At 43.9% G+C, this 16,656-nt stretch overlaps 1 protein-coding gene across 2 annotated transcripts in view; it reads left to right on the forward strand.

Annotated features, from left to right (window-relative positions):
* lgr6 (leucine-rich repeat containing G protein-coupled receptor 6) overlaps window positions 1–16,656 on the forward strand; it is a 36,404-nt gene that overhangs the window by 14,580 nt on the left and 5,168 nt on the right. For both annotated transcript variants that reach the window (XM_079272999.1, XM_079273000.1), the window contains exons 3-13: window positions 6,081–6,152; window positions 7,906–7,977; window positions 11,849–12,064; window positions 12,237–12,308; window positions 14,150–14,218; window positions 14,672–14,743; window positions 14,901–14,972; window positions 15,398–15,466; window positions 15,981–16,052; window positions 16,348–16,413; window positions 16,532–16,603. In XM_079272999.1, the coding sequence (XP_079129125.1) occupies window positions 6,081–6,152; window positions 7,906–7,977; window positions 11,849–12,064; window positions 12,237–12,308; window positions 14,150–14,218; window positions 14,672–14,743; window positions 14,901–14,972; window positions 15,398–15,466; window positions 15,981–16,052; window positions 16,348–16,413; window positions 16,532–16,603 (924 nt within the window). The remainder of the gene's footprint in view (window positions 1–6,080; window positions 6,153–7,905; window positions 7,978–11,848; window positions 12,065–12,236; window positions 12,309–14,149; window positions 14,219–14,671; window positions 14,744–14,900; window positions 14,973–15,397; window positions 15,467–15,980; window positions 16,053–16,347; window positions 16,414–16,531; window positions 16,604–16,656) is intronic.

Below are 16,656 nucleotides of genomic sequence, written 5' to 3' on the forward strand. Positions count from 1 at the left end.
AAAGAGGGAGGAGAATAGAACCTGATATTCTCTCAGAGAGTGAATATGTGGTTCTTAAAGTGTTTAGAGAGCAGGTTCTATGCTCAGCATCCAAGCCGCTGCATTCTTGTTTCAGCTGGACAGCTCAGCAGGAGCATTACACACATAGACAAACGCCTTTGCCAAGACAAACAACTCATTATAGGAGAACTTCAGGACAGAATTGCGGAAAAGCGAGAATGTTGTGTTTTTCTTGCTATATAACATTAAGTATACGAACGATTGGGTATCATTACAGATGTTTTGATATTGTTGCAGTCACACTAAATTAATTAAATGCCGAAATAGATTCTTTATACTTTTCTTGGCTGGTACCAAATTAAACAATTTAAAAATAAAAATAAAAACAAGACTAACAATTTGACTCAGCCTCTGTGAACATATTCTATACTTTGTGCTACAGGCAGAATTTGGTCAGTGCTTCACAAAAAAAAGAAGGTATGGGTTTCACTCTCACAGGGCTGATGAAAGCACACACGCCGAAACAAAACTTTTTGAACATTTTTTTCGGTCGACTTGGCCGGTATCTGATTTGACCGGTATCTGATTTGACCACTCAGCAGAACCCAGCTAAATCTCGGTTTGACAAAGGCAGCCCACAGATATGGCCCGAGGGTGTGAATGTGTGTGTGTGTGTGTGTGTGTGTGTGTGTGTCAGCCTTCACCTGATTCTTTTACTTCTGAAGCCTGCAGTGTTTGTGTGTGTCTGCTTGGGGTGTTTGAACAGTCCGCTGTTTTCTTTGTTAATTCTTGCAGCTGCAGGCTGTGACGCATGAGCTAATCACGATGAAAGTAAAAGGTTGGCTGGATAACCATTCAGTCCACTTTGAATCGCAGTCAAACCGGATCTGAAGTGCAGAGCGAAGCTGAGCAATGAAGTTTTGTGACACCTTGAAGTTAGAGAATGAAATTCAAGACTTGATTTATTGTTGTGCGTTGAATTGCTGATCTCAAACTTTTGCCATCGTAAAAAAAAAAAAATCAGAGCCACACAGCGCAGAGTGATGCTGAACATCGATGCTGACATTTGCCTGCATTGGGGGAAAAAGGGGGTGGGGGTCTTGGATCTGCAGTGTTTGTCCGGAGACAATCCTCCCAGTGTTTTACAACCCCGTTGATCTTGCTTCCTCTGTATCACTCTTGTGTTCTGACACTTTATGGAGACGTTCTGTTGCTTTGTAACTCTTCCAAGGAGGATGTTCCTGCCCTAAAGCCAAATGTTTGTAGCCTACTGACCATTTCTGGAAACATGCTGAGACGATGATGATGTTCCAAGGCAGGGAGAAGCACATTTCTGACATCCACTCCCATCTAGGAGGTTTAGCGAGATGAAGCATAGCAGGTTATGGTAAACACATTATAATTACAACAAGTTATAGCGCTTAGAAAAACAAACCAAGGCTCTAAACACGGTCGGTTTGAGAGCGAGAGCGTTTGATGTGGGTCCACAGCACTTGTTGGTAGCACAGGGAGAAGCAAGGGCCAGACATGTTGTGACTGGTGGTGATAAATTGTTTGATGTTGGGCTCTACTTCCCTGTCTGCACTCCCTCACTTTATCTCCCTCCTTTCCAATTAATTTCTACAGCCCCCCATCTCCATTTTACTGCAGGCTATATTGCAAGCTGTAGACACTGCCTTTGATAGTTTTATACTTTTTTTTCTCTGACTTTTTCCTTTCACATTCTTACAAACCAAGACAAATCTGCTTATGGCAAGAAGTCCAGCTTTCATCCTGTTTTCCTAAAGCTCATAAACGTTAACTGCATCATGCCGCCTCTTATCTCCTCGCACAGCTCTCACCTCCATAGTATGTAAGTGCACAGAGCTAATCCCTTTGAACCTATAAAATGTTTTAAAAAATGCCGAAAATAAAATCTGATTGCTGTTTTGTAACAGTTTGTTTATGTATTAGTTTTCATCTCTTTCTTGTTTTAGCTGTTATATTACATATGCGCACACACTCAACACAATTACATACATTTTTTTCTTTTCTTTCTTTCTTTGTTTTGTTGTAATGTCTTATGCATATTTTATTTTTTCTTTGTAATTTTGTAAAATTTTAATGTTATATAGGTGGAGGCTTCAAATAAGTCAAGTTGGCTTTCTGTCGCTTCCTGCACTGTGATTCATTTATTTCTGTTATGTTTGATTGTTTTAGATTTTATTGTTTGAATTGTGCAAAATAAATAACTAACTCGAACTCTAACCTCAAATGGGGTGATTCAATTAATTCACAAAGCACATAGGAAACCTCCCTTTGCTTGATTGCGACATTGATATTGATAACAAGAAGTGTAATTACCCCCCCTTCTATTGACCTCAGACACCTCTCATTCAGCCATCATTTAGCACTTTGATCAGTGAATCTACTCTCAATTCAAAACACACAAACCTGCACGCAACTGTCATACAGCATGAAGAGCGTGAAGAGAGGCGACTGAGAGGCAGACTTCATGTCTATGGATTAATGAGAGGGCAGCATTGCAGGCAATCAGGTACAGACTTTGAGACTGGTTACTCATCCACTGACATATCAAAGACTTCCCCTGTATTCAAATGTTCTCTTCTAATATCAAAGATGCACTATCTATTTCTTATCTAATTGCAACTTGGAACTGGCAGCCGGTGCTTTAAGGGAACTTGTCCCCCTAAAAGCCCTTCCTGAAAACTACTTTCGAAGGCGATCATGCTGTCAACCTATCATCAGAGTCCATGCTGTTTCTCCCTTATGAGATCCCATGTCACTCTGCCTTCTTCCTTTGAATCCCGTCATAGTCAGCCGTTTGAAACAAGTCTCTCATGCTCATCTTATCATTATCGGTTTCATCACTCACCTCCTAAATACAGAGTTGAAACCAGCCCATTCAAAGCAGCCTGACGAGAACAACAATCTCACTGGATTTTTTAAAACCTTCTATGACTCTCTTTGGCTTTGACTCTTTTTTTTGACACACAATATTACCAGCTTAAGTGAACGTGCGTGAGATATGGTGCTAGGTCCTGTTATCGGCTCAAAACTGAATCTCTGGAATGTGCTCTCCAACTATCAAATCAATTCTGTCCAAATTTTAGAGGAGGGCAAGTGGTGGCCAACGCTGCCCTTCTTGTCTTCTTCTTGGTGATACGATTGTCTGCTGATAGGCCAGGAGTATAACGTAGGTGAGGGTTAAGGGTTTACAATATTGGCTGATACTCATACTCCAGGTGCACCACAGCTGGGACTATCTAGGTCAATTAAATATTTTCCTTTTAACGCTGCCAACATTGGGCTTTGTCTGCTTGTGTTTTTCTCTCTCTCACACAAACACACACACACACACACACACACACACTGTTTTCCACACGTCTATATTTTACTCCAGTAATTTCAGAGGTTAACGCCAGGTTAAGTGGTTGACCCTCAGGCTGGACCTCCGAACAGAAGGAGGGATAACATTTCTATTGATGGACCACGGGTGAAAAAGGTCATACATGTATATGTACTTACAGACACAGACACACACCCTCCCTCTGACAATGAGACCTGTTTATCCTCGCCTTCTTCTTTCATCACAGACTCCTATCAGCCATCCTGGCCATGCTACCGTTATGGTGTCCTATCACTACCTGAGATAGTATCCCAAAATATGATGCTGTCTCTGCTGTCTCGGTCTTTATTCTGTCTTCTTTGTCTTTATTATTTTGAGGCAGTAGGACATGGTGATACATGGGCTAATCAGCAGTTAGCATGCTTCAGTGACGCCCTCACAGATCAACTCCAATAGCGGGGTCGTCTCACCTTTGTTACCACTCCTCCCACTTCCCTGCCATACGTTTGAACTACACACTAGCCTCTGTTATTGTATCTATGAATCACGTCAATCGAGCTGAATTATGCTGAGGTGGAATTTTTATCAACCAAGTCCAGGGGCCAAGAAAAATTCCAACCATCCCCAAATCAAATTAAAAGAAAAAACAGTTGGAGCCACGACTTGACAAGAGCAAGGCGCCTTTCATTAGAATGAGATTGATGTGGAATGACTAGGAGGCTAAGTGCGGAACATTTACTCGTACGTAGACGTACACGCATAAATACGCACACTGATATCATGGAAACTGTTGGTCAATGGCAACTGCCGGTGTTCGGTTGATTTCTATCAAGAACTTCTGAACATTTCTTTCCTTTTTCAATATCCATCTTCACTTTCGACATAACTATCCATTTGACAAATGAAGTCGGCAAAAAAAAAAGCATGATTCCACTCTAATGCTGTTTTGGCTCCAATGGTGCGGCTAATAGAGAAAGGCTGGTTGGCAGTAGGATGTGCACATCATACCATGGCCTTAACTACCATGTTTGTTTTCTAAAACTCTAAATTGCTGGCACTGAAGACATGTATTGTTCTTTGGTGCTACCTATATCTTTGTTTTGTCCAATGCGTCTGTAAGTAATCACTGCGTTTGAACAGGAACCAAGAGAAGGTACTTCGGGGTCTTTGCAGAAATGGCCTTAGATCTATTTTACTGGTGTCAGGAACTCAGAAAGGTCTATTGAAACAGTTACCTCTGGAAAAGTAGCGGTCGAAATGGTCCCCGGTGACCAGCTTGTGCAATAGAGGAAACTGAAATGGTATCGAAGAAGCAGACCTATCGCCTGCTGAGGTACAACAAATGGGCAGTGTGCATGTTTCTCTACGTGTGCGGAGTGATCTTAGTGCAAATTTAACTCCTTTATCTTGAAATAAGAATGAATATTAGAATGTGTGATGTCAAAGAGCAGCAGTCACTGCAGACCAGCTCTGTGATCTGTGTCTTCCATGTCTGAAATCCATATTAAGGCCACATGTGACGCAGTCAAAGTCCATTTGAATGAGTTTTGACTGTGGTTTGAGAGGCATGACTAAATTCGACCACAATAGCTTGGATAAAGATCAGTCCGTTTTGTATTCTCGTATGCCGATGCGGGTATGCATCTCAGTGTATGTGCGGGTGTGTGTGCTTGTGTTGATGAATACAAGCTCGACTGGAGTTCTAAACTGGGCTGAGTGTGAGATTTGGCAGGCGCGGGAGGGGTTGCGTGGTTTGCCACTGCACAGCAATAAGACATGTTGACATGAATATCAGATGTCAGAGGGAGTTTGCTGGGAGCTCTCGTCCATTACCATCTGGATGACAGTGGCTTGGAAAGGCAGGCAGAGTGCTATATCAATATTTCAATATCCTGACACAGATGGAGCAACTCAGCCAGAGGCAGTCTGCATGAGACCGAAATGTCAGGCACATGTCACCTGTAGAGCAACGGTGTGAGCAGGAGCATGTCAATCAGTGACTTTTAACTTGTGTGTGTGTGTGTTTAATAAAAGTGGGTGGTCTCGAGCTGTGAAGACCAAATATGTGTTTAAACTGAGCTTCCAGCTCATGACCTTGAGAGTCACTCTATTGGACTGAATGTTATTTATTTGGACATCTTATACACACTCACAAATGACCATTAGGTGCTGTGTTTGATAAACAAACTGATTGGATTGCTTATGTGAATGTGTGTGGTTTCTCTCCCTCGCTGTCCTCAAGGCCCCTCAGAACGAGCCCAATTTACCTCAAGGACATAGAAAATAGCACACGCATCCACACTGCACACACATATGTGCTCATGTGTGCGTATATAGTATACACCTTAGTACACGCACACACACTTGTGCATGCGCACAAGCAAATATACTTTCAGGCTGCACTGGTTGACCCAGTCTCTGTCTCATTCAGTTCAGTCTTTACTCACTCATCAGAGCTCCCAGGATTGGTTAAGGTTTCAGGGTGTGCTCTGGGCCAATAACAACCACAATGAAGGGAATCGAATATTGTTATTTGCATACTGCCCCAGCAGTAACCCCAGAGCAGGAACTCAAGTATGAAGTCATACAGCTCAATCCAAAAACATAGAATAAAGCAAAAGGCAAAACTTCTCTTGAGAGACTTGTAAATCTTTTCGTTTATGTGCTTAGATTTCACTTTTGACTTGTATAATTTGTTTTCCCTTTTTTGATCTGCGTGTTTCTCTCCTAGGCGTATCTCAGGGAATCAGCTGAGGTATATCTCAGGCCATGCTCTCCAGGGTCTCCACAACCTCAAAGTTCTGTAAGTAACCTTATCCACCCTCCCACCCTACCGCTCTCTGGTGGTTCGGTCCACATCCCAGGTGTGTTGTTCCACTAAAGCATTATGGGGTGATAGAGTTGCGCTCCTGCCTTGGATAAAACACACAGGCCACGCATCATTAACTGTAGTTAAAGTTTATGGGCTGGTTCCTTCATTCTCAAACAAGCCCTGATTCAGTTGTAATCAAGCACACACGCTCCTACACACACACACACACACACACAGGTGTAATGCAGGGACCCCCCAGTCACACCACCCACCAAGATTACAGAAAGTGACAAAAACAAATCACTTTAAAGTGCCATTCAAAGCTGTTCCCTCAACACTCCATTTCGCCTAGTGTGTTCGTAGCCTTATGATCCATGGCCACCAACTGTTAGCGCTGCAGTGAAATATTAAATCACAAAAAAGTGCAAAGCAACCATAAAAACCAAGGCATTTTCTGACGTGTGTCCCCTGCATCTCATAAGTTCCTGCCGTATTTGGTACTGGGTGAGAGACAAGGGTATTAAGGAGGTTTTCATGGTCCATGGCAACCCAATTCCTCTTAGACCCTCGCTGAGAACAGTTTGAGAAGCTCTGCCACAGATTATGAATTTAGCTAGAGAATTGTGGTTTGTAATTTTAAGGGACCCTGTGGGATTATCAGGCACACAAGTTGATCTGCTTTCACCTTGTGCTGCGAAACTCACCGAAACCAGCCATGAATCCTCGGCTATTACGTCATTACTGCAGAAGGACACACATATCCTGGATTGGTACACAACTGAAAGCATTCATGCTTTGAACTATAACATCCGAGCAAACTTTGGAAGGTCTCTTTGACCTCAGAGCAGCTGAGCTATTGGTTTCCTTCCTCAGTATGTTCGTTAAAGTCAGACTGTGTTACAAATGGACCGCTGACCATGTGTAGGGTAACCACAAGATGACTTCGTGCTGACTCACATGCACGCACGTGCTCGCACACAGGAGGTCATGAACCCAGAGTGGAGTACAAGCTTCCCCAGAGGAATTTCTTTGAAACAGGAAAAGGCTCAATTTGATGTATTTATCATGGCATCATCGTCCCAGTGGAAACATTCCCCCGATCCTCTAAAAACCTGCGCATTTATTTCTACACTGAAGCATCACAGTATATCTAAATAAATGAAGAGATAATAAATAATTCAGACGGAAAACTGTCTCATACTTGGCAGTCGAGGCATCAAGGTTATTTCATGCTCACGAACACAAGATACTACATTGTTATAATAACTTTACTGCAAGCTAAGATTTAACTGTTGTGACACAAGGCCTCGCAGACTCACAAAGAGGCACCATGACACCACAATAAAGGCAAAATGCTGCTGAGCGCGACACAGACGCTACGCCTTGTGAGCTAATGTCAGACTACTGGTCACGATAAAACACTTGAAAGAAAGAGGGAGAGAAGGACAGAGTAAGCAAGGGAGGGAGAGGAAAGAGAGAGGGATATTGTTTGCTCGCCACTTCCTCCTCGCGTTTTGCTCCATTCTTCTGAAAATGACATCAGCAGCCCACCCAAGGAGCTTCTCTTTCTCTTTTCTTCTACCCTTCATTCTCTGCTTCTCCTCAAGCTTTCACCGGCCCTTTCCTTTTTGTGTCAGATTTCCCTCATGATGGAATTATTTGTTCTGCTTGATGTGCCCTCACACACACTCTATCACTTATAGAGCTATTACCTACAACTCAATAATCTGCATGTGTCTTTCAGGATGATACAAAACAACCAATTGGAGAGACTTCCTGATGATGCTCCATGGGACCTACCCAACCTTCTATCCCTGTGAGTCTCTCTCTTACACACACATGCACACTAATTATGTTTCTCTACCTCATCTAGCAGGGAATGAAACATCCCCTGGCCACCCACCCACACAACTCAGCTCTAACCGCAGCGCAGGTATAGAGTACTGCTAACATATTACAGACCATACCCCAATAGTTCTGCCCTGTACAGCCTGACAGTAGGAGTCACAGCCTGACTGTGTCAGTGCAGTTCATGGTAGCATCTGGAAGCCATGAGGGAAACAGCAGACACTGCAGGCCAGGGAGAGCATCTCCAATGAGCTGTGAAACAACCCCATTTCCCATCAATTCCCCCTCTCTTCCTCGTCCGCTGCTCTCCTCCACCACCCACACTGCTATCCCCCTGGCTAATGAGAGTGTTTGGTGGCATAATTGTCTCATCTGTGGGGTCAGTGTATGTACGTGTGTGTGTGTGTGTGTGTGTGTGTGTGTGTGTGTGTGTGTGTGTGTGTGTGTGTGTGTGTGTGTGTGTGTGTGTGTGTGTGTCGGCGTGAATGTTTGGGCGGATGCATGTGGACCACCTCATCTGTAATTCCTCACCCCGACCCGTCTCTCCCAACTTTGTACCGCACACATACTCCACATCCCTGCTTTCCAAATTAATAATTCTTTGTAAATACCCGTAAAGCCATTTCCTTCATCTCACAGACAAATTGCTGGAGTTGTAAAATAGAAGCGGCGTGCACATGTAACTCTTCTACCACCTACAAAGTTTAATACTCTCCCTCAACACAGTCACCAAGCCTGCACGCACACATGCCGGTCGCAATTATTACATAATTGCCTGACTGTTCGAGCTGACCGTGATCAAATGTTACAAATGTGGCAGCAAATAGAGAGCTTGGTAACAGCTGGGTGAATAAAGTGTCTACCTGAGCTTCCAATGGCAGTAAAAAAAAAACACTCAAATAAAGAGCTGATGGGCAGGTTCTTCTGTTTCAGCTCATATTATGTGTTGCTTTTCTCTTGATTTATAGCAGGGAGTCTCCCCTACGGGTGCAGCAGTGTGTTTGACAGCTCCGGAGGTATATGCTAGAGTTTTCGCTTTCATCCAGCTTTTCTAATTAGACAATTCACATAAAAATATTGTGATGGAAACATGGTGTAATAAGAGTAGCATGGGTCATTTAAGAAATCGCTGCAGTACAAGCGTAGCGACTGTGTGGTGGACAGCGGATGTGCTCAGAGCAGACAGGTGTTGGCAATCAGAGCAGAGAAGGACTTGAGAATTTAGTTGTCCGGCAGTAGTAAATGAACAGTGTAGGTTTCAGTTGGGATATGAATAAACGTGGCAGCTCCTCAAAACTCAACAAAGCAACGTGAGTCAACCGTTTTGAATCACGTTTGTGTTACGTACAGTTTAAGAACAAGCTGTATAAATCTGTGCAGCAGATCAAGAGAAAACACTATTTCAGAGCTATTTCAAAACTATTTAGAGATTAAGTGACACTATTTTGTCAAAAAATGCATCATTCAGATGAGATTGAAATGAACAACATGGATTTAGGTCTGGTTGCAAAGCCAAACACAACAGCACCGCTGTGTAGCATTAAATTAACAGAGAAATACTTAAAATAACAATTTAACCGTGAATAGCAATTACTTCTATTAGATTATCACCTGTGTGTATGTGGAATTTTAGGATTATGACTGTTTTCAGTTCATGTGTATGTGTGCACAAGCAGGTGTGTGTGTGTGTCTGGTCTCTCAATATTTTCACATAGGGATGCTCTTAAACACACACACACACACACACACACACACACACACACACACACACACACACACACACACACACAGAGCCAGGTTGTAGAGACGCACCTTGTCATTACAGTAATGATAAGCCCAGCGGAGAAAGATTACTGGAAAGGCTTTGGAGAGTGAAGCTTGTTGGCGCCTTTCACTGACATAAAACACAGGTAAAAAGAGAGAGAGACAGAACATGGGTTTTAAATATGTTTAAATGTATAAAGGAGGCTTTCATCTAACGTAAACCACGCTCTTAATCTCAGACACAAATCCTTCTGTCAGCAGTGAACTGAAGCGGAGTCAAGAAATTTGTCTCACTGTTTGGAACAGTCTAATTACAACACACAATGTTGAGTGCTGTTGTTGTTTAGTTATGAGGAGACGGACAGTGTTTTGGGTCACGACCCACAGGTTAAGCGTCGTAATCACCACTGATGATGAGTTGCACAAGCCACATGAATCTAAATATCCCTGTTTTTATAGATTTGACTCGATGCCAGTGAAACAAGCCCCTTCAAGTTCCTCGTCGTATAAAATGTTGGCCATCTGGAGAATTGAACTGGGAGGCATGTCCACAGAACTCCTGGATCATTGAAGAGAACTTTCTCTTTCTGCCTCCATTTCTCTCTCCTGTAATCGTGCCTCAGACTTTGATGTGATGGACAGGAAATAGTTGCTGCTTTATTGGCTTCTGTGGAACATTCCTGGTTCGGTCTGGACCTTCTGGAGACCTGGCAGGTCCACCCAGAGGAGCAATTATTATTTTGCCCCGGAGAACAAAACAGAAAGTTGAAGGGTCTTCCGTCGCTTTCATCCTGCGATTTGGGTCAGGGACAAACAATGTCCACAGTTGGAGTGCACAGGATGCACAAGGATGATGTTTAGCACCGAACAAAATGTGTGCTCAGGAAGTAGACAAGATGAAAATTTCATGAAGCTGTTTTTTGTGTGCGCGCACACACACATTCATGTATATTTACATGTATGCTGGAGGGTGTTTCCCTGTGTGCCTGAGCATCTGCCAGTGTATACAGTTGTCTCTCCTGATGGAACAATTCCCTGGGGAGAAAAGCCCAGAGTTCAGAGTTCAAGTTCAGATTTCACTTTGATGATGCTGTTTGTTTGGTGAAGCCTCCGAGGGTTGAGGAGGCCGAGGAGGAGCCGTAGCACCAGAATCAAAGAACCACGGTAGAAGATTGATAAGAGAGGATGTTTGAAAGACGAACAAGAGTTAAGGAGTGAGACGCAAAAGGGGTTCGCAGCGGCTGGGAGTGCATCAATGAAGATGTAAGAAAGAAAATGTGAGTGTGAGAGGGGCCGGAGGGAGGAAAGGGAGATTAATGAATGAGTGTGAAGGGCCAAAGAAAGAAGAATAGCGAGAGGAAGTGGTCTCAGCTTGTCAACTCTGCCCTGAGGGGATCATTCATCACTATGGACAGTGTGTATGCATGTGTGTGTGGTGGTGTGTGTGTGTCACAGTCCACACTCGTTGCCTGTGGGTTGAGGACAGCGAGTGAGAGAGGGGACAAAGGTTTGTTAGGTTTGAAGAGATGAAAGCACATGTGTGCGAACACATGTGTGTGTCCGGTGTTGTGTTTGTGTATGAGTGGTGGAAACGTCAAAGACTGATGGCGACAGCGAGACTCCAATGGAAAGAGTAAATGAGGGAGGAACAGCTGAAGGTACGTCTTAAACTGTTCCCCTTTCCGTCTTTCCCAGGACATTGAGGGAAGTCTGCTCACACAACAAAATTAGAATGAGGTAGAATAAAACAGGCCCGTCACAACTGTTCCTACACGTTTATGTTTTTCTCGTCTTACATTTATTACGTGCATGCCTGTGCTGGTGAAGCTAGACATGGCTTATTTAGTATGGGAATAAATCATAATGAGGAGCTTCTAAGACGCTGCAGCAAAGATGAAAGACGGAGAATAAAAGATGTGTAATTCTCATAATAACCTCCCTGTAAGCCAAAGTGTTTCATTGCCGCGACATACAACCACTAATGCACGCACAACAAGCACGGTTCCACAAAAGCAAACAAACTGTACTTAAACTCGGTGATTATCTCGCTTAGCTCAGTTCCTCTCCCCCTGCAGGCGTCTCGATGCTAACCTGTTGTCTGAGGTTCCTGCCGGGGCCTTTAGAGGGGTTCGCTCCCTAAGACACCTGTGGTTGGACGACAACTCCCTCACAGAGATCCCAGGGACGGCCCTGGACTCTCTGCCCTCCCTGCAGGCCATGACGCTGGCCCTCAACCAGATCACACATATCCCAGACTATGCATTCACCAACCTCTCCGCCCTTGTCGTTCTGTAAGTGACATCTTGATTTGTTTACCTAAAACTCTCCCGAGTCTGGGTTTCTCAACTTACCAGAGAAAATATTCATTCCGTTGACTTAGAACGGGGCGGTGATGATTGCAGCGTGGAAACATTTTAGAGTCGGTCATTTCTGATTTGTAAAATATTTGTGCTCTTTTTCCAGGCATCTTCATAACAACCACATCCAGAGCATGGGTGCGAGATGTTTTGAAGGTTTACACAGTCTGGAGACACTGTGAGTATCACACACATGATCACAGACACACACACACACACACACATGCTTTTTGGATAGAGGTTACTATTGCAAGTTAGACTCAAGACATTTTCACTGTCTCTCTCTCACACTCTCTTACACACACACACACACACACACACACACACACACACACACACACACACACACACACACACACACACACACACATGCATACTTCAATTGCATTATTTCCCCCAAACATCATTGCTGTCTTTGTGATGATGAAGTACAGCTGATTATGTTTTTATAAATCTCATGTACCAAGTGTGCCAAAGAATAATGAAGTGCAGCGCTGACAATGTCCTGGTAATTTTCAGCAGGTGCTTTCTCAAAACCATAACCAACAAATGAGCGAAGATGAAAGGTTTCTCATTGATTATCTTGAAGAAACACCAACAGATTCCTCTATGTTTTGTGAAAGTGCTTGCCAAGCAGCGCTGAGGTCAAACACGGCTCAGCCTGGCTACAGGAGAGCTGTTTGATTGTACGTGCCGCAGCTTTGAAAACTACATCGTAACCACACACCAATATGGGAACCACAGGAAACTGAGAGCCTTATGACGGAGGTGGAGAAAGAAAGCGAGAGAAATGCACACAGTGCAACTGTGTCTCCTGCAACATTCATGGTGGTCTGATGAAAACCGTTTCTGGCATGCTGCTTAACAACCTGTTGAAATGTAAAAAGAAAATCATGCGTTCCTTTTTTTATGAGCACGTGTGTGGGCACATGTGTGTGTGTGTGTGTGTGTGCGCAGATAAGCAAGTACTTCTGCCCGTGCCCTAAAAAGCACATGGCCAGCTTAACACCCAACTTAAAAGCCATTATCCATGCTGGGAAATGTGAGGGAACAGGGTGTAAGTCAGGGGAGCTAAAGGGATGAAGGGAAACTAGAGAATGAGAAAGAGAGGGATGGAGCTCTCTGAACAAGAATAGTGTGTGTTAAAGTGTTTGGGCCGTCAGCGGCGAGCAGAGACAGATGATTCAGCCGGATAAGATGACAGGTGTCATTGACGTGGGGATTGCGCCGGTATGACGGGGTTAATCTCTCACAGCGGCTTCGCTTATGAGAAATACGAGAGACCATCTGCATCACTACAACCCTCCCCAACCCTTGAGTGTATTATAAAATCATTACTACGAGGAGCCGTCCAGGGGACTGCTGGAAAACATAACTGCATGTGCAAACAAGACGGAGCAGACATTACACAGTATCCACTGATGTACTTTGGGAAAAACGCACATATCTAGAAGTACTTCATCAAGGGCATTCACTTGGAACGAATAAAAACAAACCCAGCTGACTATGACTTAGTACTTTTAGATATCCTTTGACCTGGGCGGCTAAGAATCTTCCACGACAGCACGCAGACCCCGGTACATGCCTTAATATGGCAAAAGGCATAATTATATAAGCACAAACATGTGCACTGCACACTTTTCCCATGTTCTGAAGCATATCAGCACATACAGCACATACTCAAGTACAGATAACTTGTTCCTGCCACCTGCGTATGAGCTGCGTCAACTAAACTGTAGCAATGATTGTTTTGATGCAGCGTTTCCTTGGTAACTAATCAGAGACAGACCTAAATAGTCGGGTCAGAGCAGCAAAGGTCAAGGGTCAAATCCAAACCTCACAGTCTACAGCTGTCAGCCGCTCAGAGTGGAGAGGAAATGGCTGCGCATACATATGCAATCAGGCACACTTTCTCACACACGGAACAAACTGAATGTCAAATGTGGTTGAATTATGACTGCAGAGAAGTAAAACCTCCATCTTTTCAATCACGATTGTTTATCTTCTTCTCTCTCTCAGGGATTTAAACTACAATGATCTGCAGGAGTTCCCTGTGGCCATCAGGACACTGAGTAAGCTTCAGGAACTGTGAGTACATAGACAGAGACAGACACACACACACACACACACACACACACACCTGCCTGACATGACTATCATGGTTGCGTTATCCCAAGTAATCCCGTTAAGTGATTTTAATGTGGCACTCGGATACAATCTCTCTCGCCCTAAGCAGGTGCTGGCTACACACCCACGCACTCACTCGCCTGCACGTACACACAGACGTGCACGCACGCACACACAAACCATGTCTTCCCTCAGCTTCAGCAGATGTTCCACGGCGTGCATATGTGACACAGATACAGCATGTGTGTGCGTGTTTACATCTCATTTATCCAAAAATGTTTTTCAGCTGTGCACTGGCAGGTGCAACATGAGGACATATGACTTGCCTCTCGGTCTTCTAAACTCACACACACATTCACAAAATCAGAAACATATTGATAATCTCTCTGACTAAATATGTTTTTATATTTGCAGGGGCTTCCATAACAACAATATCAAAGCCATCCCTGAGAGGGCCTTCGTGGGAAACCCTCAGCTCCAAACCATGTGAGCTTAATGCTTCATGCTACAATGTGCACATATTGTATGAAATAAACACATCATTTCGATTTCATGTCAACATCATGTACATCGCAACTCATTCCTGAACACAAATGCATCAAAATATGTCGGAATCAATCTTCTCTTTCTTTCTTTCCTGCAGTCATTTCTATGAAAACCCCATCCAGTTTGTGGGAAAGTCCGCTTTCCAGTTCTTACCCAAGTTGCACACACTGTGAGTATGCGGTCAGTAGGACCCTTCCAGTGAGTTAGCCCAAACACTGTTTAAATCATCCTCCGTCCCCAGCAGTGAGAGTTGAATGGACATGTGTAATGGCCTACTGAACGATGTCGTGTTAGCGTATTGCTGTGCTCTGTGCTGATGTGGTAAGAGAGAATGTGTTGTAAGAACATGTGGAACGGTGTGACTTATGATGTCTTGTGAGACCGCCAAAACAGTCTGTGTTGATGTTGGAGGAAAAGTTTGATGGCTAAAATGAGCTGTTAGACAAAGTCTGTGTGTGTGTGCTTGTGTGCTTGTGTGTAAGTATGCGTCTGGGTATGTTTGTGTGTGTGTGTGTGTGTGTGTGTGAGTGTGTGTGAGAGAGAGAGAGAGAGAGAGAGACAGATTTCTGACACTTTTTTCCCTTGTTGCTGCAGTTCTCTTAATGGGGCAACCCAGATTCAAGAGTTTCCCGATCTGAAAGGAACCACCAGCCTGGAAATTTTGTAAGTGTCTCCTTTATCCCCACAATCACAGGCACAGTATTAGTTCATCTAGTGGGGATTCATCACATACAATAGCAACGAATTGGAGAAGACGGAGATACAATCCTAGTCCAAATACATAGGCAAGGCAAGGCAAGTTTATTTGTGTAGCACATTTCAACAACAAGGTAATTCAAAGTGCTTCACATAAAACCATTAAAAGCATCAAAACATAAGGCAAAAGAAAAGGAGATTTAAATCAGGTACTCAGAGACACAAGAGAAAAAGAGAGGAGAGAGATAAGAATAAGCAGAGAGAAAAAGAGAGAGAATATGTGTGTTTTTAGGACTCTAGGAGAGAAAGGGACGGTGCAGGACACTCAGAAACGGGAGGGGTCAGCTGGTATGCCAGCCAGTGACAGGTTTGGCGAACCTTCTCAGCTTTCTGTCTGACCAAGTTAGACTCACAGAACTGGGGAATCCTTTCGCTTGCTTGCACTTCAACAATGATCAGAGGATTCTCATTTTCTCTATAGGACGCTGACTCGGGCCGGTCTCACAGCTCTCCCTCTGGATCTGTGTGAGCAGCTGCCTCGCCTCAGAGTGCTGTGAGTACACACACACACACACACACACACACGGGAGGGAGGGGGGTGAGAGGTATAAAAACTGATACACAAAACCCAACTGTGGAGAGTTGTGCCACCAAGCTAACATTCGTACAATCACTGTGCTATGAAATCCAATCACACCCACCCCACCCCAAAAAATGACTGTCCTGCTATATTGCCTTGCTCACAGAGCCGACTGTAATCCTGTCACCCCCATCACTTCCCAGGCTATAAATCCACAGCTGGTCACTGTGTTTATATGTGCTTTGTGTGTACGCTTTGTGAATTGTAGGGAGCTGTCTTACAACCAGATTGAAGATCTGCCCAGTTTTTACCACTGCTCTGCACTGCAAGAGATGTGAGTTCAACACGCAACAACAACACACACATGTGCATCCAAATCAACATTTGAATCTGTTTACCTGCACTTTTTCCATTGTTCTCATGGTTACCACGCTTGTATTTTTCCCCAACAGAGGGCTCCAGCACAACCAAATCAGGAGGATAGAGTCAAGCACCTTCCAGCAGCTCACCTCTCTCAGAGCACTGTAAGTCAACCTTTGTCGGAACTCTTCAAATGCATCGTCTAGATCAGTGGTTG

Source organism: Melanostigma gelatinosum (genome assembly GCF_949748355.1).
Source record: "Melanostigma gelatinosum genome assembly, chromosome: 8".
NCBI classification, from domain to species: domain Eukaryota; kingdom Metazoa; phylum Chordata; class Actinopteri; order Perciformes; family Zoarcidae; genus Melanostigma; species Melanostigma gelatinosum.